The 23,083-nt window shown below is 42.2% G+C and overlaps 1 protein-coding gene across 12 annotated transcripts in view; it reads left to right on the forward strand.

Annotated features, from left to right (window-relative positions):
• The first annotated feature begins 543 nt into the window (after window positions 1–543).
• CREBBP (CREB binding lysine acetyltransferase) overlaps window positions 544–23,083 on the forward strand; it is a 96,502-nt gene continuing 73,962 nt past the window's right edge. For 6 of the 12 annotated variants that reach the window (XM_075165934.1, XM_075165927.1, XM_075165931.1 and 3 more), the window contains exons 1-2: window positions 544–862; window positions 14,930–15,642. In XM_075165934.1, the coding sequence (XP_075022035.1) occupies window positions 778–862; window positions 14,930–15,642 (798 nt within the window). In that variant the 5' untranslated portion in view covers window positions 544–777. The remainder of the gene's footprint in view (window positions 863–14,929; window positions 15,643–23,083) is intronic. The other 6 variants (XM_075165926.1, XM_075165928.1, XM_075165936.1 and 3 more) reach the window with 3 other exon arrangements.

The raw sequence follows: 23,083 nt of genomic DNA on the forward strand, positions 1-23,083 counted from the left end.
GGAGCGCGGCGCGAGCGGAGCGGGGCCGGGCCGGGCCGGGCCGGGGCAGCGGGGCCGCCCGCCGGGACACGGGCAGCCGCGCGGAGCGCCGCCGACGGGCAGAGGGGCTCGGGGCAGCGGGGCAGAGCCGGCCGGAGCCAACCGAGCGCCGCCGACGGGACCGGGAGCCGCGGCCGCCGCCGCGCCGCGCTCATTGTTTTGGGGCGTTTTTTGGGTGTTTTCGGGTTTTTTCCGATTTTTTGTGGTTTTTTAAATTTTTTTTTCCCCTCCCTCCTCTTCCCTCCCCCCCCCTCCCCTACCTCGGCCGCGGTTCGGCCGCGGGCGGGGGCGGCGGGCGGGGGCCGCCGCGGGGCCGGGGCGAACCCCCCGGCGCGGAGGGGAGGGGACGGGGCGAGGCGGAGGGGAGCGTGGGGGGGGGGGGGGGGCGCTATGCTCCCCGAGTGACTGACTGAGCCGCCATCCGGGCACCTCCTCGGCGGCGGCGGCCGGGCGGGGGGAAGAGGCCGGGAGGAGCGAGGCCGGCAGGGAGGGGGCGCTGGGCTCTTCCCCACCCCGCCCCGAACCCTCCTCCCCTGCGGCCTGCTGCGGCGGCGGCGGCCCGGCCCGGGTATGGGGGAACGGGGGCCGCCGCCGGTCGGGCACTGAGCGGCGCTGTTGCTCGACGGTGGGTTCCCCTTCGGAGGAACGGGGAGAGAGAGCTTCGCCCCCCCTCAGGCTCACCCCGCTCCAACGATTACCGGCTCGGCGGCCTCTCCTCGGACGGCCCAGCCGGCTACCATGGCGGAGAACTTACTCGACGGGCCGCCCAACCCCAAGCGAGCCAAGCTCAACTCGCCGGGCTTCTCCGCCAGCGATAGTACAGGTAAGGCCTGCGGGGCGGTGCGGGGGCGGGCGAGCCTCACCGGCGGTTCCCCCCCTCACCCCCCCTCCGGCGGGCGGTCGGGCCCGGCGGTCGCCGGGCCCGACCGCCCGCCGGAGGGGGGGTGAGGGGGGGAACCGCCCGCCCTGCCTCGGTTGCCGGCGGGGGTGGGAACCGGCCTGGCGAGGTGCCGGGAAAGGGGGGAAGGATCCCTCCCGGAGCGGTTGGGCCTCCTCCAGTCGAAGTTACCGGGCGGGACCCGTACGCCAAGTACCGTCCCGGCTATAAATAGCGGTTGAGAGAGACGGGTAAGGCCTTTTGAGTTGAAATTTCCCTTTTTCCGCCCCCCCCTCTATCATCGACCACCGCGCTTCCTTTTAATGGTGAAGGGATGGAGGGATCCGCCTCGGCTTGGATGCTGGGGGTGCCCAGGTGAGCGGGGTGCGGGTAGGGAAGGAGGAGAGCCCAGCCAGCAGAAACGCCGAGCACCCTGCTTCTGGAGGGGTGGTCGGGGCTTCTGCCTCTGCTCCTTGAAACCCATATATCGCCCACAACTACAAGCCCTACGCAGGCAGCCTCTTCCACTGTGCCCATCTGCGTGACACGCTACGGAATAAAAACTCGCTAATAGCACGTTATTTTGCTTTTTTTATCCCCCCCCACCTGTGACCCTGGTTTAAGGCGCTCGGCTTGACCTGTTCCGAGCAATTTTTCCTTAAAAAACGAATAATTTGCAGATAATAATTTCAGTTGTGGGGTTGCTTGCATGACGAAATGCCCAGCAGTCGCTGCGACTTGTCTGTATGTCGCGTAGGGTCTTCGACGTGCTTTTTTTCCAGTTGTAATGGGTTTGTAGGTAATAAAACGCATCGAAATTTTTCATTTCTAGCAAGCGCGTGCCCGTTGTAAATACGCACGTGTGTGCATAAGAGCATGTGTGCGTGTACTGACGTCTTCCAATGTTCCAACTGTTTTAATCACTGAAACAGTGGTTTTATAGGGACAAGAAGTGTGTTGGACTTGCATTTCTGTTTTCAGAGATTAGTGAATCTTGTTGAAGGGACAGTGATAAGTTAATCATGCTATGCCTGCTGTGTTTTTATAGACTGAAAAAATTATTACTATAATTGAGCTGATAAATTCTGTGGGTTTTTTCAGTTTGCTTAATCTGCATTTGGCAATAGCTTATAGATACTTCAGTTGTTCTGGGGTTTTTTATGGAATCTTTTTCTTCTCAACCTACAAATAAATGAAACATGCCAAAAAGAAACTGTATTGAGATTAAGAATTGGCAGAGAATATCTAGGTGAGGTCTTGTGATTGAACTACGTTAATCCCTTTCGTGGAAGCGACGGAATATCATATGGAAGGTTGATATGCAAGTTGCTACGAAATGCAACTCAGGGAACACAGTAACTCAGGGAAAGCGCAGTTTTTCTTTAATTCTTCAGCTAGACATTTTAGACTCTACTGGTAGCCAGTGAAAGATGTTTGAAGCAGTGGTTTGTTTTTTTGTTTTGTTTTTTTTTTTTTTCTTTTTTGAAGTTCACTTGGTCTGTTCTGGAATGCTTCAGTCATAATTACGTCCTGTTCAGCAAGTTCTAATGCGTCTCGGTGAGCTCTGTGCGGTGCTAGATATGTAAACTTCAGCATCTGCATGAAGTTTTGCACGGTTGAGGAGGCCTTTGGTCACCAGGGACGGCAAACCCCAGGTTGTATTTTGAACAAGTAGGAGTGTGTCCGTCGTGTACTGTCGTCGTCCTGGTGTTCTTCAGGAAAAAATACCACTCTGCTTGAGAGTGCAGGTGATGTTTGTGCACTTAGAAGTGCTTTTTCAAAAAAAAAAAATCTCTTTAGGTGTGTTGCCAGCAGCTAATGCTGCTTGTTGAAAGATTGCTGAACGTTTCTATGCATTGTAGCATGCAATACAAATAGTTTGAGTAGCGATTGCTATCAAATAACTGCTCCTGAACCTAAAACAGGCCGCTCTCTTGCACTGAAGCTTAAATGAAAAAGTTATGTTGCAACCCGGAAAGTTGCCTTTGTGACCAGAGGTGCTTGGGTAGATGGGTTTGAGGCTTGCACCCTGGACGAGCACTAAGTTGTGTATTGGATAACTGAATTGTAATTGCAGTCTTAAACCCGCGCTGTTTGATGCTGCAGCTTGCGTGATTGGGACATGCTTTAAAAGACGTTGCGTTAGGCCCGGCTGTGCAGTTCTGTTGCTGAACAGTCAGGCTGCGAGCCTGCAAATGCTTGTAACTGAGCGTAGCGGTGCGGTGGCGAAGGGTCTGATGGCAGGCCTGAACGTTCAGCAGAAAGCAACTGCTCATCCTTGTTTATATTTCACTTTATGCTTTGATGCGGTGATGTTAAGCAACTCCTTTTGTCAGGGTAAATTTTAGCTGCCTTTAATCTTTCTGATAAAAATAGCTCCTCAACTTACCGGAGCAAAGTTTCTGCGATCAAAATTGGTCTACTTACATTCTGAAAATATGACCTTTCCTGTTAAACTTAAGCGGCTAAATCAAATGTGTGGTCTCAGAGAAGGGAGTAGAGATGAAAGGATAACAGAAATGTGTACTGTGACCATCATTAAGTTTCACAATAGTCCCATTTTTAGTTGCCCCATTGCTCTTTATATCAATAAGGAAGGTTAAGAGTTGTGGCTGTTAATGTAGCTTGCTGTTGCTGTGCAGTATTGAACAAGCTGACTCCTATGGTAAAACATCCATGGGAAAGATTTTTCCTTGTCTAGCCAGGTAGGAGTAGTGCTTTTGTCTAATTACTGCTTTATTAGGGACATGGTATTTTCCATACCTAAGCATTTGTCTCTTCTATAACTGTTATGAGGCATTCTCATCTAGCGTGCTGCAGAATAAACAAGGGACTCGTATGAAAAGTAGAATTACGGTAACTTTGGTTATGGCAGCGTATTATTTTAATGTTGAGTGTAGTGATTATTTTGTACATTGCTGGCATTGGTCCGTCGGCAGAATGTACAGTGAACCGGCAGCGTTCTTGAGCTGGTCGTGGTCTGAACTCCGCACACAGATTGTGAAAAACACTCTTGAATGGAGCAGCCACAAAGCTGGCGTTCTTCAGGCGCCCCTTCACCGTGGTTCTGCAGGTAGCTCGGTGGTGGTCTGTGTCGCGTTGCAAGTAATGCCTCTATCTGCATTTATTACGTACCCTGCAGCCTTCTGCTGTTGTGGAGCTATGCTAGTTCCAGAAACAACAAATCGTAATTTGGGCCAAAGCAGAGGGTGTCCTTAACGGCATTATAACTTAATGAATTCCTAAAGTAGATGAAGTTGGAAAGAGGGTGAGATGAGCGGCTTCAAAAGTCCATTAGAGCTGGATTTTCAGCTCATACTTTCTTGTGTGTGTGGGTTTTGTTTTTTTTCCTCCACAGCTTCAGATCATAAACAGATTAAGCAGTATGGCTGCTGCTGCAAAAGCTGCAGGCTGAGATCTCCGTTAATTCACGTTCTCTTTGTGGCCCAGTGTGTTAGCATTGCAGTGCCCGTATTTTAAAATTGGGGAAAGACTGGCCTTGTCGCATATGCCTTTGTACGTGCCGAGATAAGTAGATCTCTGGCTAACTCCCAGCGAGCTACCGAACTTCGCAGAAGGGAGTTTGTGTCGATACGCAGCCTGATTTGATCTTACTCTCCTGCCAAAAACCAGATAGGTGTCTTTCAGTGGATTTAGTTTTTAGTTTTAAAAGAGGTGGACTACCTTTAAAACGAAGTAGCTTAAAGAGAGACAGTGAGGCTTTCTAAGCTTATGTTCACATACTTAGCTGAGACTTCAAATGGGCTGACATCTCGGTGATCTAAAACCAGGTTTTGTTTGTGCGCATGAAAGCATTAGTATGTATGTTTTAGAAGGGTTCATTCCTGCGTAGTTGAAAAGTTTCATGGAAGCCTATTTAATTGGTCTGCTCTTGTTTTATATGATACGTGCAAAACTTGAGTGTCATTTGTGCACTGTGACAGTGAGAATCGCTTTTATACACATGCTTTCTCCATCTCTCCCTGGAATAAGAGAAAAGGATCAGTCCATTAAGTGAGCAGACTTGGATTTATAAGCAGAAAATCGGGGGAAGAAATGCTTCTTTTGAAAAGATGTAGGTGAAGAAGTGCGTGTAGTTGCAATTATTTCACAGGAATGTCCTTTGTTTTGTTTTACTTGCACCATAACTAGCTGGGATGGGAAAAAATGCAGTGTGATATTTCATGGCTGTATTGTTTCTTAAGACTTACCATATACATGTAACGATGGGGGTGGTGGATGGGAGATGATGATGCCAAGCAAAAATGTTTGCTTTGAACTGTGTTAAGTTTGATACAAGCTGAATTTTTTTTTTTTTTTGCACCTTAAGTGACTGACCTGCATAACTTCATGCCTGCAGTTGTAATCTGGGACAGGAGATTTGTACGATTAGAAATTGGCTCCTTTATTGAGAGTCTAGCTCATTTTGCCAATTCTTGAAGTATTGCTGATAGCAGGTTATTGTATACTTTCTCATTGTTTGGGGTTTTTTATAGATTTTTCCAAGGAGTTTGACACTAACATCTGTGCGAGATGAAAAGTTGAGCAGATGATCTGCTGGCCTGATTTTATGTGACAGTCTGCAGTCCTACAGTCGGGCCTGTTTTTTTAAGTCCGTACTTTGAGTGATAATTGCATATGTACTTGGGAGTTTATCAAATTGATTCCTTCCCCCCACCTCCCCATGACTTAAAATTAACGTGGTAAATGCTGTCTTGTGCTGTGGCAGAGAGCTCCTGGAGAAGCCCTGCCAACAGCAGGCAGGAATAAAGGCTGTGCTCGGGGGGTCAGTCTTTGTTGTACCCCAGAGATCTCTTGATAGCTTGTGAAATGATTCCCAGTTTTCTGTTGCAGATTATTCACTTCCTATTCTGGCTGAACGTTCCTTGGAGTCATAGTCCAGTGCCATTAATTATTTCTACAGCAACATGTTGTGTTTCGTTATTATATCTGCAACTTCACATTAAAAAAATCCACATATTCTTGGTGGTTTTATTTTTATTAGAGATTTTGCTCTCTGTTGTTACCTGCTAATAGAGAAGAACATGAACAAAAACCTCACTCTCTTAGCAAAATACTGCAGGTTAATAAGAAATCAGGGTGGAAGGGGCAGTTGAAAAACAGGATTTGAAAAATTCTGGGGTTTGTTCTTATACAACGAAAAAGCATGTGGGATAGCTTAGAAATCTGACACTTCCATCCTAATTTGGTTTACACTTTCAAGAATTTTTGCTTTGTAAATCTTCCTTTTAACATATGTTATGTTTTCCATCTGTCTTCTCAGATGTCTAAGATACAGAGAGAACCTAAATCTTTTATTTGGAAAACTCTCTTTAATAGAGATGTCTCAACAAATACTATCAAGTATTGTGCAGAACCATAGTGTGAATCAAAAGAAAACTGAAACTTCTATTATCACTGGTAATTCACAATCATAACTCAGAATCTAAATCTCTTAACATATATTCTTCAAAAGCTTCACTTTATCTTGCCTTTCCTCTTTTATTCACCACCAGGATCTTATCTGGGACATTGGATAAATACAGTATCTTTGATTTGCAATAACTTCGTGTGTGTGTGTATATTTTTATTTATACATATACAAGTCTGTAAAATAATCCCCTTCTTCTCTGAGGGTCATTTTTAATGCTTCCTCAGGAAGCCAGCGTTGTCAAAATGAGTTGCTCTTTCTAGGTGACGTGCCTCCCAATCTCACTGGTAGACATTATTTCATTGCTGCTGTTGGACATCTGTGAGGCAGACATCGGAGCTAGCTACTTTCTGTTGCACAGTGAGAAGGAAAATGGAATATTAGATTCCAAGCCCTGTCCGTGTGTGTCACACCTGAAGAGCATCAGCTTCTCTCTCGCTCTGCCCAACTCTACCGCTGCCGATACTTTGATAGCTGTTTTAGTGGGTGTTGTTGATGACGTAGCTTCTGTGTCATCTCCTGTGTAGTTTCATCTAATGGAGCAGAAATGTGGAAATTACCAAGAGACTTGAATTCAGTAAGTTCTGAATGTAAATCTGTTTTGTAGTAGCTTTTTCCTAAGGTTCATAAACTCCTTTAAGGAAAGTATTAATGAGAATGATTCAGAAAGCCTCATCTCACTGAAATTAGTGCTTTAAAGCAAAATAGATTGGTGAGGGCATTGGTTTTTCTGTATTCAGTCAGTTACGGTTGGAAGCTTTTTTTAGAGTAAAACATATACAAATGATTAATTTTAAGCGCATGTCTGCTGTTCATAGAATCATAGAATTCATTCGTTTTAAGCGCATGTCTGCTGTTGCTTCCTTATGCACGTTTGGTTTATTTTGTGTTGTATGTTCTGAATTTGAATTTGAGTTGCCAAGCAAACAACCCTTCACTTATAATTTGGTATCGGAAATAGGGAGGAAAAAGTGACATTAAAACAAAGAGAATGGAAACACACTTCTTGCAGCTATTCTGCAAGGAGACACAAAACTTGCCTGTTTCCTAGTAATCTTGTGTAACACTTTCTTTTGTTTGTTTCATAATATTACTTCAAGTACATATTAATCATTGCTATTTTAGTCTTCGCAGAATAGGCCTGTTCTGTGCTTCTGTTACAGAAGGTGCGTAAAGGTGGGAACTTCCAGAGAAGGACTGGTGTAGCTGAAGGGAGTGTTTGAAGCAGCCTGAGCTAGAAGGCAATACTGAGCGTGGAGCTCTCACCACCGATGCTGTCAGTCATCGTGGGGAGGGTGGAGGGCTGAACAGTTTAAATTCTGAAACACCTTGTGTTGAGCTTTGTATTGAATAAGAAGTCTGTGGCCAGAGAATGTCAGAGTTGAGGTTGGTTTGTCGAGATAATTCATGTCTTTGTATGTTACCTGTTGATTTTTTTTTTCCAGATGTGCAGTGAGGGTGGCACAGCCTTAATGTGAAACGGTGGATCTGTCAGTTGTGTGAGCTAACTGAAGGCGTTCGCATGCAAACACTCTGTTTTGGTACAGACTGTGCATTTCCTGCTGCCTTAAGCAAGTGCCCACTGTTCATTGCCGGATTTTCAGAGGATTCCTCTTTAAAGGATCATTCTGAACTTAAATGTTTTGTCAGCTGTTAAAATAGGGCAACAGGAAAGATGTGTGCGGTTGTGATAGGATGAGAAGGAGATCTCACTTCCATTAATGTGCTCCAAGAACCCTAAAATATTTAATGTTCATCAGGATGATCTTGTAAATGAGAAGCTGACGTTACCAGTGCAGTGGTCTCCCAGTTTGTAGGCAGATTGCTTGCCTCCTCTTCCTTCTGCCCAGATTTCTGCTCTTACGGCAAAGAAAATTACTGAAGCCTTTTGGTCAGTAAGTGTGCGTAGCCTGATAGCCACATGTGATGTGACAATAGTCATGTGTTGGTGATGGTACTGGGTAGGATTTAAAGTTACTCGCGAGAGCAGACATGGCAATAATGTCAAAATAGTAAAGACACCTTGGGAAACAATTAAGAGGAAGAATGGTTATGGAGAGGCTCTGCAGGACCAGAGGAAAGCAAAGTCAATCCATCATTTGCCATCTGATGCTTCCAAGAACAGACCAGAGCAAGCCCTCTTGTTGGGCTGCTTCTGCCACACGTTTTGGGGGTTATTTTGATTTTATTCCCCTCTGGCATCTGGGAAGAGATAAGAGACTAGCTTATCTGACTGCTTTTTTCATATTTGTTTCTGTGTATTAGCTTTGGTACCAGGTACATGTAATGTGCCCTTATATACTACTTTGGTTTTAATAGTGGAATATTCGAGTAATCTATGATTTTTTTTTTTTTTTTAATGGAAGGGTAGTACAAGTAGATTTGAAAACAGGGATTATTCCTGAAAGAAGCTAGTATCTTCGGTTTTTTCTGGACCTTCAACACAGATTGTATTTTCATTACGTGCACACCGAAAGAGAGATGGTGGGGACAACCTGGATAAGTACATTGGAGAGAAACTTGAGGTTATGACATTATGATACACAACGTGCAAATGGAAAGAGAGGCTAGGAACTAAACTCGGTGTAATCAAAGAAGGATCTCAGTTTATACCGTTCTCTTTTCAGGGAGGTGAGAAAGAAGCTGGGGGCAGAACGGTTGGTCTTTCCTGTATCAGGTAGTTGTTGTTATCACACACATTAGTTGTGGTATAGGGGATATAGATACGTGCATTTTCCCCATCCTGGCTTGTATGTCTGGTGTTGGGGCTGGTGTCAAGAGCATTTTTAAAACTGAACCTGTAATACTGGTAGTATTGCAGTAGAGGTTAGAAGAGAACTGATTCTTTTTCATTAGCTTCTTGATTTGTTTGCGCTGTGTAATGAGCTTGAGTTTTGAAAAATCACTTAGTTGCTGAAGTCTTACAAAAATGGATTGGAGGAGATTTTAGGAGGTTGAAGCTACTTTAACTTAAGATTAACTAGATTCTAAGCTGATAGTGTCCCTTTTGGTTATTGGGATGCACAAAATGGATCTAATTTAATTGATTTTAGGAACTGTGTTGCTGCTTAGTTGCATGTCTGTACCCTGAATGGTATTCATCTTATGGAGAATCATGCTTTGCCAGAAGAAAAGTTGCAAAGGAATTGTGATAGAATGAATGCCTCCTTCTCAATCTTCCTATCCCTAAAATCCCAGCCACAGGAAAGCAAGAGAAGGCAAGTGTTGCACCCATTTTCAAGAAAGGCTAAAAGGACAATACAGGCAACTACAGACGGGTCAGCCTCCCTTCCATCACTGGGAAGATCATGGAGGAGCTGGAGTGATTTTAGTGAAGGGCTACCAAGGAGGTCAGGGGGCTGGACGACTTGCCCGTTGAGAAGAGGCTGCGAGGCTGGGCTACAGACCTCCTGACGTCCCTTCCAACCTGAGTGACTGTGAGTCTGTAAGCAAGAGAGCATTGTGATGATTATTCTAATGGGATTCCTAGAGGCAAGTACCTGGAATGCCTAAAGGCAAGGCTCGTTTCTGTGTATCGATATATTTGAATTTTGACCAGTCCGCTGACTTAGGAATGAGCAAACCAGACTCTATTTCTTTCTCATTCCAAATGCAAGTAGTTCAAAAGACCAGAAAGAAATTTAGTTAAATATGCAAGTCTTTTATTATGCAAGCCATAGCTTGTTGGGACTCATCCAGATGCCTGCTATTGGTTCTCTCATTTCCCCCTCACCCTCCTCCACCCAGCCTTTAGGGTCTCCTTGGCCCAGCCAGGTCCCTCATCGCTGTCTTTCTCAAGCTGGTTGTTAAACATCATGTTCTGAAAAAGCTCCTCTTCTGAAAGTCGAGGTCAGATGCAAGTCGGTTTGCCGTCTTTCTCTGTGTCTCGCTAGGTTAGGACACTAATGTAAAGTTTCCTTACTGGAAATTTTATTTTTTCTATGAATGCGTTGTTTAGTTGCTCTAAAACATTAAATGCGCTAATAGTCTTTTATGAAACAATAAATTATAGAATCCTCAAACCTCGAAAGAAGGTGGGAATGGATGTGGTAATTGCTGACTGCACCAAACAGTATGGCTATTGAGTTGAGTTACCTGACATTGAATTTCGGGGAATGGCTGGAGCTCTGAACTGTTGAGGCTTTGTCTGCTGGGGTCTGGCGTGATTGAAAGAAGCCTTACAAAACAAAATTGGGCTCGCTGAAATGTAACAGCTATGTTGGCATGGAAGAAAGGCACGGTGAAAATACTGTTTGTGTACTGGGACTGCAGTGTGACTTCAGTGTCTGCTCCAGGGACGGGCAGTCAAAGGTTGGGACAGGAAAACTCCCAATCACGTTTCAAGTGGAGATTATGCTGCTTCAAAAATGTAACTAAATGTGATAGTTCTTCACCTGCTTGCTGTGTGATACGATTGAGATAATAAATCGCGTAAAGAAATACCTTAGAACATCTGTCACTTCTCCAGGCTGAGCTAAAGGGAAAAAATGGTGACATTGAAACAAGTTAATTGATTGAATATGTATATTAAGAAAGAAAGGTCCTGATAACAGTTGCAAGTAGTCATACAGATGAAAATGCCATACAGATGAGAACACAGCACAGTTTTTTCTTCTGAGAATGCTTGGAAGGAAACAGAGCATCTTTTTTTATTCTGGTTGCTGAAAGTGTTGTCCAGGAAGGCAGAAAACTGTGACATTTAAGCTCATAAAACTGAAATTAGGAGAGAGTGTGTCTCAAGTGTGGTTATCTTCTATGTGTGAAAATAGCTCCTCAAAGAACGTAAAATTCTCAAATTGGAAAAGGAGCCCTTTGGAAAGAGTGGGGGTGTTGTAGTTGCCTAGTGCTTCTCCAAACCTTCTGAAAGACATGTCATCTCTGGTTTTTGGCTCTCCTCTGTTAAGAGGCCGTTCGGTTTTATGTAACAGAGATACTGAAAGGTGTGAGGTTTAGGATCGGAAGTGCTGTGTGAGAGACAAGACGCTACAAGGTGGGTCTCCGCAGCCTTACTCAGCTCTACTGCTTCCTGAGCACTGAAATGGGACGTATGCGCCTTATTAGTTAAGGGAATCTATCCTCTTTTAAAATAAAGACCCCCTGTTCTGTTGCATGCCAGGTAAGCAGCAGGTTTGAGAGACAGAGCAGGTACAAAGCTTGGTAATTGGAGTGGGACTCTTCAGTGTAGGTATTTTTTGAGCATTGCTTCAGATAATTGTATGTAAAGCCAAAGGCATCTCTTGATTTTTTTTTTTTTTAAAAAGACTCTTAGTAGCTGCCATTGACTTTGAGAAATAGTTGATGCGTTGAGAATGGGATTAATTATGTTCTTCTTGTGAGGATGAGGGGACTGAGGTTACTTTTCATTTTGCTACCAGTAGAAATGGGCTGCATTCTTATGGCAGATTTTTATATGTGTATAAATATATATATTATTTTTATAACTGCCAAGACAATCTCTTATCTTTATGGATTTGTTGCAGACATGCTCAAGTAGACTTTTATTTTGTGTTGTATTTTATAACTGTTGTAAAATGTGCCTTGTGTTGATGTTTTTAACATGCACGACTGATTAAAATATAAAAGCAGAAAGATTAATCATTGCCTGAACATTTGAATACTCAGTGAATTTTTACTGATGGCCGCTGTGCTAAGCTGTTTACCTGCTTTTTATTTTGCTGCTGGCAGAGCTGTAAACTTTCCATGCCTAACCTTAACGTATAGCCTTCTTACAGGAGCTTAAGAGTGGTAGATTATTTTAAGTTTTAAGAGGCAGTATTCCCAAACGCTTTCTTCACTCTTTTCGTAAACTGCAAAAACATTTCCAGTCCTTGGCTCTGGCAGGACTGTTAAGAGTCCAACCAGCCAAACAAAAAAAATTTGAGCACTTATACTCTAACATCCCATTTTGAAATACAGCTGGAAAAAGCTACTCTTCTTTCTTTAAGCCACAGCAACATCTTCCCCCTCCACATTTTGTCAGTTCTTCTCTGCCCCTGGCCCCGTGTGTGCACGCGCACACACACAAATACGTATCTTTTGTTCCTGAAATCCTAACAATTCGAGTGCAGAAGCTTGGAAAAACACTGTTCATGGGATTTACAAAAGTTGTCTGAACAAGCGCTGTAGACCTTGAACTTCCCAGTGAGCAGGGGTGACGAGAGCAGTTTAACAAAGGCGAAGCTTCAGCCATGGACCCTGCGTCACCACCCTTCGTGACGCGCAGGCAGATGGCTTTGGTTGTGCTCCAGGCTGCAGCCGCCGCCGCCGCCGTCTGCGGCAGAGCCTGCCGGCGCGCGGGGAGAGGGGCTGCGCTGCGGGGACGCGGGCACCGGGGACTCGCTTCTGGCCAAACGGGACTTGGCACCGAAAACAGGCGATGGGGTTTTCATCAGAGAGGGGTTAGAGGTGGGTGGAAGGTGAAAAATAGTGACAGCTTGGAAGAAGGAAAGTAGAACCAAAATGTATAGGAAGAGAGACAAATTGCAGCATAGTGGATGTCAAGTGGTTGCATGAGAAAGAGGAGGAGAGATGAAGCCATCGCCAAAAGGAATGTAGTTGAAGGTACACCAGGAATTTCTGTAAAAGACAAGCTGAAAAGGTGAACTAAACAACTGAAGGGAAAGGCAGCAAGTAAGAGAGAAATTGAAAATACTTTAATTAGCCTACCTGATGAAAATGTTAGTTTGTTACTTCCTTGAAAGGCAATAGGTCTGTTCCTGAGCTGTGGTGTATTTTGTTGCGGCCAATGTCGTGCAAACCTGGAAAGATTCTTCAGAGTTTATTGGCTTCAGTAAGTGATGATGGCAGGATGTAGGCCCCCAAAGGACATGCTGCTGTGAGCACCTCAAAACAGGCAGAATTTAACATTTTTTGTATGTTTACGGTGACTGTTTATGTAATTCACTGGTCATTGCAACACTTCTGAAAATTTTTGCTCATTTTTCTTCAGGTAGGTTGAATTGAAAATTTGAGTGCTGATGAAATGCGTTGTATTTAAATGTACCGAGATGTCTTGGTAACGCATCCTAGCTTTGTGAGACAGGGTATGTGTTGTTTGGGTTTTGTTGTTTCTTTTCAATGCAGTTAGTGTGGTCCAGGCTGTTGCTTGCTGAACGGTCTTACGCCACTTTTGCAACCTGAGTCTTGCACCAACTTTTTGTGGTTGAAGGGTGAATTAAACTTTAAAATAATGAAGCTTTTGGGATGCCTTTCTTTAGAAGGGAACTTTTGTTTGCTCTAACCTGGAAAAAATTTGGTTTGTCTGTTGCTCACTGTGAGAGACTAGGATTTTTCAGGGCTGGCTGGGGGGAGGGGGGGCAAAATAAAGTTTTCGCACATTTCTGTTATCTTACAGTAAAAAATGGTTGTTTTAGAGCATATCCTTGGACTGGAAAACTTCTGAGATGTGCTGCATGCTTGAACAGCTGCTCTGATGAATTGAGGCTAGTCTGCTTACATTTTTATTAATGTTGCTGTATGCACTTGTCCTAATGTCTTCAAATATAACTTTTATTTTCACATGGAAGTACCTATATACGGTCAAGTAAATTTCTGTTTTTAGTTACGTAACAAAATAACATTGTTACACAGACATCGCTTGTGGTGTGCAATAAAACATTTTAGTGAACCTGAGTGGCTCCTGTTAAAAAAAAAAAAAAAAAAAAAACCACCCCAAACAAAAAAACCCACTACTTTTGATCAGTTTGGATGTTACAGCCAGGCAGAGCAGTTCCTTCAAGTGGCTTAATGAAGATTTGATTGATTTATTTTGCTCATCTGGAGGGTGTGTGGATTACCTCTGTCAATATTGGGCATGATAAATGGGCTGGGCACTTAGCGAGCAATGTGAATTACTTGAGCTGTTCAGGGATCGAGAAGTGACTTGATTCGAGAGGGGGAAAATGCTGAGTGCCTTTTGGGATCTTCTGAGGTAGTGGATCCTGATACAAATCAATGACTGGAAGCTGCTACTGAACACATTTATATTAAAGACTGGGATCAAACTACCAGAGAAGTAGTAGTTGTCTTTTGATCAAGCTTCGAAGCCTAACTGGAAGGATGTTCTTTGGCCATATGCAAACATAATTTACAAAGTTGAGGTAGGATTGCTGGGTGAAATGCAGTGGCCTGGGATTACATAGGAGGTTGGAGAAGGTGATGTAATCGCTCTTTTGGGAGAGTAAATCAATGGGAAAAAAAATCTTTTGATATTTCTGCTGCCGCCTTTTAGCCAAAACAAGAGAAATTTAGGAGTTAGGTTAGATCTTTGTATTTGTGCCACCCTTGTTTCTTAAGCTTGGTACAACATTTTGTCAAAAGTCTTGTGAAAAAACTAGTTATTGGCCGGTGCTCTACCCTGTATGGTCGTATGTGCGCAGTGTGTGTCAATGACTATGCTTTCTGAAGGACTCCAGAGTTCATGTCACGGGGACCCTTGCTCACTTTCTGGCGATATTGAGTCTGGGGTAAAGATGTACCTTAATGCATGTCATTGTTTATGACTAGTACAAAGTAGTGTAGATGGATATTTTAGTTGCTTGTTTGTCATTTTTTCTCACCTGTGTTTCTGTTTTAACTTGTAGATTTTGGATCTTTGTTTGACTTGGAAAATGATCTTCCTGATGAGCTGATCCCCAATGGCGAGTTGGGCCTTTTAAACAGCAGTGGGAACCTTGTTCCAGATGCAGCTTCCAAACACAAACAACTTTCTGAACTTCTAAGGGGAGGCAGCGGCTCTTCCTTAAACCCAGGAATTGGAAATGTGAACTCAAATAGCCCTGTCCAGCAGGGAGTTGGTAGTCAAGTTCAAGGGCAGCCGAACAGTGCTAATATCGGTAATCTGGGTGCTATGGGTAAGAGCCCTTTAAACCAGGGAGACTCTTCTGCTTCAGGCCTGGCAAAGCAAGCAGCCAGCACCTCTGGACCTACCACACCTGCATCACAAACTCTGAACTCTCAAGCACAAAAACAAGTGGGGATGGTGACGAGCAGCCCTGCAACATCACAGACTGGACCTGGGATATGTATGAATACTAATTTCAGTCAGACACACCAGAGCCTTCTCAACAGTAATTCTGGTCACAGTTTAATGAATCAGCCTCAGCAAGGACAAGGGCAGGTAATGAATGGATCTCTTGGGGCAGCTGGAAGAGGAAGGGGAGCAGGAATGCAATATTCTGCCCCTGCCATGCAGGGGAATGCAGGCAGTGTGCTGGCAGAGACTTTAACCCAAGTATCTCCACAGATGGCTGGTCACACCGGACTGAACACAGCACAGACAGGAGCAATGACTAAAGTATGTACAAATAATTTAATATATTCTGTTTATTGCACTTGTTTTTTCTGCATACAGGTGTTTAGAAAACGTAGTAGCTTCTTTTCTGGAACAGAACTAAAGAATGCACTTTCTTGAGTCTGTAGTTATCCGTTTCAGTCACCAGTGATATCATGAAAGCAAGATAATTGAAACAGCATTTCTTATGTAATCAGAAATGAAAGCACTTGTTGAAAAACGCATCTTGAAGTTAAAAGTTGGACAGTATCTTAGCAGGGGGAATTAGAGAAGAGTAGTGTAATCCTGCAAAAGGAAGCAGATGATTACTTCTGTGCAGGATCTCAATACTGCCAGACAACAATATCTTCTAAAGCAATGTGAAAACTGAGAAATATTTGTAGATTGAAGGGAGAGGTGTAGCAATTGGTCCTCTTGTCAAGGACCACTGTCAACAGCTGTGCAGTGAATGTTTTTCAAATATAGAGGAACTGATCTGAAAACATTAAACTTCACTTAGATTGCCAAGCTAAGGCAAACTCTGTGAAAGGGGAGGGCAGTATCTGGGAAAGAAGTCTAGTTCGATGGCTGTTGCAGATCGGGGCAGGGAATATATACACCTGGAAGTATCTGCAGTCATGGGGCACTGCTCTGGTCTCTGCTTGATATAGTCATTGCTTTTTAGTTCTTCCTTTTCCAGGTGTGAGCTTAGAGAAGTGTTATGATTGCTGCTCCTCCTGTCTTTCAGTTGGATAGCAGTGTGTCTCATCTCTTGTCTCTGTTGCTTTGGTCGAGTTCCTTCCTGAAACTTTGACGGCAAACCCATCCTGTTCTGATATGTAGAAAAATACAATTTAATCTCTGATATTTTATCTATTCATACATTGCTAGTCATTATCATTGTAGTTTATTAACATGTAAGTGCTAATTCATTAATGTGTTAGCAATCATGGAAAAATTTGCCTGACATAGAAGAAATAATGTTCTCTGAAGAAATGCTGACATCATTGTGGAGTACTGTATAGTTAATTTTAACTTTTGAAAATAAAAATATAAAAAGCATTCTCTTGGCACTGAAGGAGATCCCTTTGCTTAAGGAAGAGATGCTTGTGGTCTGAGTGAAGGTCACGTGAAAGTGGATATAGCTGTCTCCAGCCTCCAAATTGGCTAAATTTGTTGTGTGGAAGGGATTGGTCTGCACAGAAAGAAATTCAGCTTATCTTTCATTTGTTTTTCTTTGAAATTTGTGGGAAGAGTGACAAATTCTAATTATCTGGCTTATTTCTACAAACTTATGGTTATCTAAGTTCTTAGGACTAGATTTTTCCTAGCCACTACGCAGTTATGTGATGAAACTACTGATTTTTTTAATGTGAACTAACTCAAGTAGAATTACCCCAAAGCAAAGGGACTTGCCTAAGGTCTTCATCTGACGGAGTATGTATGAACCCAGGGGGGAGGTTCTGTGATGTCTTGGTTTCTTTTAAACAAACCCATCCCTGGAAAGGAATAGGCCAACACTCGGACAAATTCCATTTTTCAAGGACTTCAGTCGTAGCCTGACACCAACTGCAAACAGGATTCACCAGCTTGGGAAGGCGACCTGGACTTTCTCAGTTAGCATATGTTCAAGAAGTAAAGTAAAAGTTAATTTGGGCAAGGAATATGTTGCAAAAGAATAGTGGAAGTATTCCTGTTACACAAATCATTAGGTAGTCCTTGTATGCAGTGCTGTGCTCAGCACTGGTGATGCATTTCCAGAAGATTAGAGCAAAATTGGTGCTTTCAGAAGTCCTTAGACACAAAGTTGTTTGGAGAAACTGAAAAGGTAGGACTATTTAATGGCAGACCATAAGTGATAAAATGCTTCTGTGAAGGTGCTAGCACTTAAGAGAAAACAATTTTAAAAACTTGACCAGCTTGAAAAAATAGAAAACTTGATGTTTTCCAGGGCTCTATCTCATGTTGAACAAGATGAAGCTTAAAAGCATTGTGTGGGTTTTTTTGTCTTTTTTTTTTTTTTAGTTTTTCTTTCTTTATGTCTTAATTTTCTCTTAGTAAGAGAGCAAGTGGGCTCAATATTTTGTGTTTCCATTTTGGAACAAATTACTTGCTCCCTGATTTTTGTCCTGACAAGCAGAAGCATTCTCCATTTTTACCGTTCTCTTCAATAGGCATTTGAGGATTGGCATCTTCTTCCAGTCTCTTCCCACCCCCGATTTATTGTCCTAATAGGATTATCAACCGTGATTGTGTGTTAGCTTTTTCTCTTATTGATGCTCCAGTTGTGATGAAAGCTTATAAGAAAAGTAAAGAAACATTTCAGTGAGTTTGTCTGTTCTGAAACTGAAATTTCTGCGGGAGGAGAATGTGGGTTAGTTTGTTTTTTCACCTCCTGTTCCCTGATGTTTACCACTTAATGTATACAGCTTAAAAGATTTGAAGAGCAGCAATAAAAGTGGTGAGGCAGCTGACCTACCTAATAGTGAATGTGCCTAAACGGCTTAAGACGTAGCTGCCATCAGGCTTGAAGAACTGTATCAAGGCTGGAAGTGAATTCGCTAGGTGGTGACTGTAGCAGTATCTCTTAAGGGAAAGAAAGAGGTGTGAAACACAAATGCAGAAAAAAATCTAGAAGAACTTTTTAAACGAAGATTTTCTCATTATGTTTAAAATAAGTGATGTGCATCACTGATTAACCTCGTTCAAGTATGGCTCAGCAGCCCATTTTTCTCAGTTCAGTGTGTTTATATGCAGTGTGTAGCACTCATGACCCTTTATGGTTTGGGACCATAAAGTTTTGTTGGGCAAGACCTTGCTTCCTTGATGGTTTGTTCTAATCCTTTTTTAGTAAACGATTGCTTTTTCTGGTATGTTTTTATAAGCATTCCTTCTAGTAAGAGAAAAAGAAGGGGAAAAAAAATCCAGAATCTGATCCCTTCACCTGCTCTCAGAAACAACTGGGATTCATTTCATCTGGATCATCATAAGCCAATATTGTTAATTTTGAGCTGGACTTGCCATTGCTCTTGAAAGAATGAAAAGTATGCCAGAAATGAGTGTGGTAACTCAAGCTCATGATGCATGTGCTTGCATAAACCAAAGTTGGCGCTTAAACCTTACCCCCAACCAATTGAAAAGGTAATGAAAAATAAGCGATTCTCAGTGTCGGAGGACCATAAGGGGCTGACATCAAGACAAATGTTTTTCCAGTGACAGGGAGAGATTAGAGCAAAATACTTCCTCAATCTAGAGACATGAGCAAAGGATTGCATAGATTTCATATGATCCTCCAGAAGCAGCAACCTGTCAATACAAGTTAAACAATAGCTGTTAAAGTCATAGTCGTGTTTTCTTGGGAGTATATAGCATGTTCTTGATAGCCTAGAGTATTTTTGGAAATAGGGAGTAGAGTAGTCCCTGAGAAGGTGTTGTGAATTGAAGATACAATAACTTACTATAGCAAGGATTTGAATTCTTCATTGGCAATTTGCATACTCGGAATCATTTAGAGCTCCTGCTTTGTGATTTTGACTTGTCTGAGATCTTCTGGAAAACTCTGAGGAAACCTCTCTTCTATGCTACTGTACATATCTCTGCTCCGTTCACTACCAGACTCCTTTCCTGTAAGAATTTTGCTTGTAACTGTGGCATTGTGGCCCTGTTTTCTTGGACGACACTAGAAGGATAGCTTTTATTTGACTGGGTTGAAGTTCTTTAAGAAATCTGCTTAGAAGAACAGAAGGATTCTTCTTTGAACAATTATCACTTGGTGGGGGTAGAGGAACAGATCATCTTGTCACAGTAGTTTCCAGTAGTAGCAGAATTGTCCTTTTGTATTGTATCATGGCTTTTTGTAAAGTCCATTAAGTCCAGAAAACATGTTCAAACCATCTAGAAAATCTTTTTCAATTAGAGTTGTTTTTTTAAGATTGTTGGTTGTCGAATACGTTAAGCAGTAGCAAAGCTAAGCAGATGGTTTATTACTTCCATAGAAATGAGCACTTCCTTGCAAGCATGCTCTGTGCCTAATACTCTCCTGTTGCTGTGAGAGTTCATTTTTTTCAAATGAGGGAGATGAAGCCTTCATATAGTTCATTGTGGCTGGCAAGAGCTCGAAGTTGTGTTTCTGTAGCTTAGATGTTATATAGTCTTTTGCTGAGATGCATTCCCCTTGTCCTAATACTGCTATCAAAGCTTGTGGAAAATTGGAAGAAAATTTTGGGAGGTTCCCATGTATTTTGTATGGTTCTCAGACTTCCTTTTCGCACTCTGTTAAGAGTTTTGGACAGCGATTCACCTAACTGGTACTGTCACTTCTTACCCTTAAGAAGTAGTAAAGACCCATTGAGATGAGTAACTCTTGAGTGTTTTCTTTCCCATGTGTTTCCAAGGTGTAATGCCTCCTTATACAATTCTGTAAAAGGAATCACCTTTTCTTCAGTAACAGAGCCGTATCACTCAAATAAGGATATGCTGCTACCCAGCAGCAGAAATTTAGGAAAAAATTATGGAGTTGTGTGTGGCTGATGATCTGCAGAAGCCATTGCTTTTACGCTGCAGTGAAACTACAGCTTGCTGGGGGTTCCTTTCAAAGTGTTTTTCTCTATAGAACTAGTAAACCTACCTCAAAGTTAGTTTTCTTTCTGAAAGGTGCAGTTTAATCAAACATGTTATTGGGCTCTGTGTGCCCCAGAAAAGGATGTAATTGTTTGGTCAGATCTTAGTCTGAATCGATAAAGAGATCAAGAGAAAATGGTTGTCTATTTTCATACCTAGTCACAAGGATTACAATATTATTGTTGTTTTGTAAAATGCCTTTTCAAGATTGTAGATTTTAAGTAACCTCATTCTACATATTTTGGAAACTCTAAAGGAAAATATATGTATTGATATAAGCTAGAACCTGCGTGTCAGGGAGAAACTGATAGAAAAGCTGATCTGGCTGGCAGATCTTCTGATGAGATCTTCAGGAGATGATCTGGCAGTAACGAGTTTGGATACAGAGTTCCCAGTGCTGTGTACAGTTGATGAGTTTTCCTTACCTGTGTATGTATGTATTTAAGCCCCACTGGAAGTTGGTACCAGTGGTAGGATTAACATCAAAATCTTAACAGGTTCAAAATAATGAATAACAGTGCAAAACCAGATCTATTATGCTGGATTTTTGCATATGAGTTCAGAACAGTTTTTTCTCTTAATTGTATTGGCCTAATTTGTTTGAATAGTGCATGTTTTCAATTTTGTTTTAGTCAAAATAGCCACATGGCAGTGCATGTTGCAGTAGGAGAAGTTTCGGATTAAAGAGGAGGAGGAACTCTTACCAGAAGTGAACCTCAGAAAACAGTAAAACCACTTTTCATGTCTACCAAGAGAATAACCAGTTGTCTCATTTTTTTTATTGTTGAGCTATAAAAGAACTGGATTCTGTTATTTGTTTTTTTCTAGGCTGAGTGTATATATAATACATGTGCCTTTGACAAGCACATTCACAGTTTTGCTCCCTGTTGTTCCCTGGGTGGTGTTGGATATTAATCTTTAGTAAATTTAATAAGATAATGAACTATGTTAAAGAGCAAGAATTCTGATACAAGACTTAAATTGTGTATGTAGTTATGTTACTTGACTCGGTGTTTTAAGGAATCTGTAATAAGGAAAATTTGTGATGAGAAAAAATGAAGCAAACTATTTAAACAGATTACCCAGTTGATATTGCTAAGTACCAGATTTAGATACGCTTGCTGATTGTGAATTAAGTCAGCTGAAGATGTTCTCATTCCTGTGCAGTTCTGTGCGTTTTAGCAAACTGCTGGTGCTGTTTGTTTCTCTGGTCACTCTCAATCTGTCTGAATCTGCCTGAATTGTTTTAACATGAGTTGCAGTTAATTTGCTTCTCATCCTCTAAGTTGTCCGTACGAGGCTGCCAAGCTAACTGTCTCCTAGCAGACCATGCCTCTGGCAAACACAAGTAGCCAGTCCAAATCGTATTCCAAATAATGGTGCTACACAGTTTCAGGGGACTCTTAATAATGTTACAGACTTGACCGTAGTTGCTTGGTTCTCTGTTGAGTAACTATCATTACAGCGTTTTTATTGAGAAGAGATATATGTGCTTTTATAATAATACAAACAGAAGAAGGTTTTAAATATATAGAAATGCATAACAGCAAAACTCACTGACTCGTAGTAAAATTAAAATATCTGTAACGCAGTTTTGAAACATGACCGTGCAAAGCGGTATTCCACAGATGAGTTTACTCTGATATACCGAAGAGATTTGGTGACTTAAAAAGCTCACTTACCACAACTATTACTCCTGGCACCTGAAATTGAGTTGTTTCCTATTTCTAGTGCGTGAGTTAAATTTCATGTGCAGTTGTGCAATGTCATTGAAGATCTTTGAAGCGATAGTCGCTTGGCTCCTATGCTTATGCTGAAGCAGGTACCTAGGTTCAGTTTGGCTCTAGTGCTGCAAGGTAAATGCTGCAAGAAAGAGTCAGCCTTCGTGGGGGCAAACCACAACTTGGTTTCCCCTCCTTCTGCTTCCAACTCGGGCAGTTAAAAAGCCTGTCTCTGTTAACTTGCATTGGCTTATCATCCAGCTGACAAAAATGAAATGTTTATGGTATCTTTTCAGAGTAGAATTGTGCCATTATCTTCTACTGTGGTAACACAACACAAACGTTAAGGATTTTGTCACTAACTCTAAATCATATTGGTTACCGTCTTGTAATTCTTCAATTTTTGTTGTTGGAATGGGGTTTATTTCCAATTAGTGTATCTGAAAGAAGGTTTTGGAAGTGAACCTAATGGATCCACCAGTTCTTTTGGAAGCCACAGATGAAAAGCAAGGTTTCCAGTGTTGTTTCAGAAGGTCTATTAAAATGACAAAATAAACTTCCAAGTCCTTATTAACAGATGTGACTGAAATTATTTCTTTCTAGTTTTTAGACTGTTTTCACATACCTTCCTGCTGCTGTTCATAGTTTGGGTTTTTTAATACACAGGTAAAAAATTACTCAGATGTTCAGAGGGAGGAAAACCTGCCAACTTAAATGTTGGTGTGTAGAAGTTACGAAATGCCTGGTTACTCCAGTCAGAAGAAATGTCTTTGTCGTAGTTTCCCTAATAGAGTCCGATCATGCATATAGATACTGTTGCACAGGAGCATTTCTGATGACAAGACCTTTTAGCAGGTCTCAAAACTTCTCCTTACTTAAAAGATAAGTAAATATCTTAAGATACTTAAGTATAAGATACTTAATATTTGTACTTGATGGTGAGCTGTGATTGGGATTGGGAATCCTGTAATTGGAAGTACATACAGAAATGTGTCGGAACACCTGGTATTGTGGTCTGAAAACTAAATGCTGGTGGTCTGTTTTCTTAGAAAAAAGGCAGTGCGGGAAACTTGGAAAATTACATATAGCATGATATACTCTATCACCCTACCTAAGAAATGGAT

This window comes from Calonectris borealis, chromosome 16 (assembly GCF_964195595.1).
Source record: "Calonectris borealis chromosome 16, bCalBor7.hap1.2, whole genome shotgun sequence".
In the NCBI taxonomy this organism is placed as follows: Eukaryota; Metazoa; Chordata; class Aves; order Procellariiformes; family Procellariidae; genus Calonectris; species Calonectris borealis.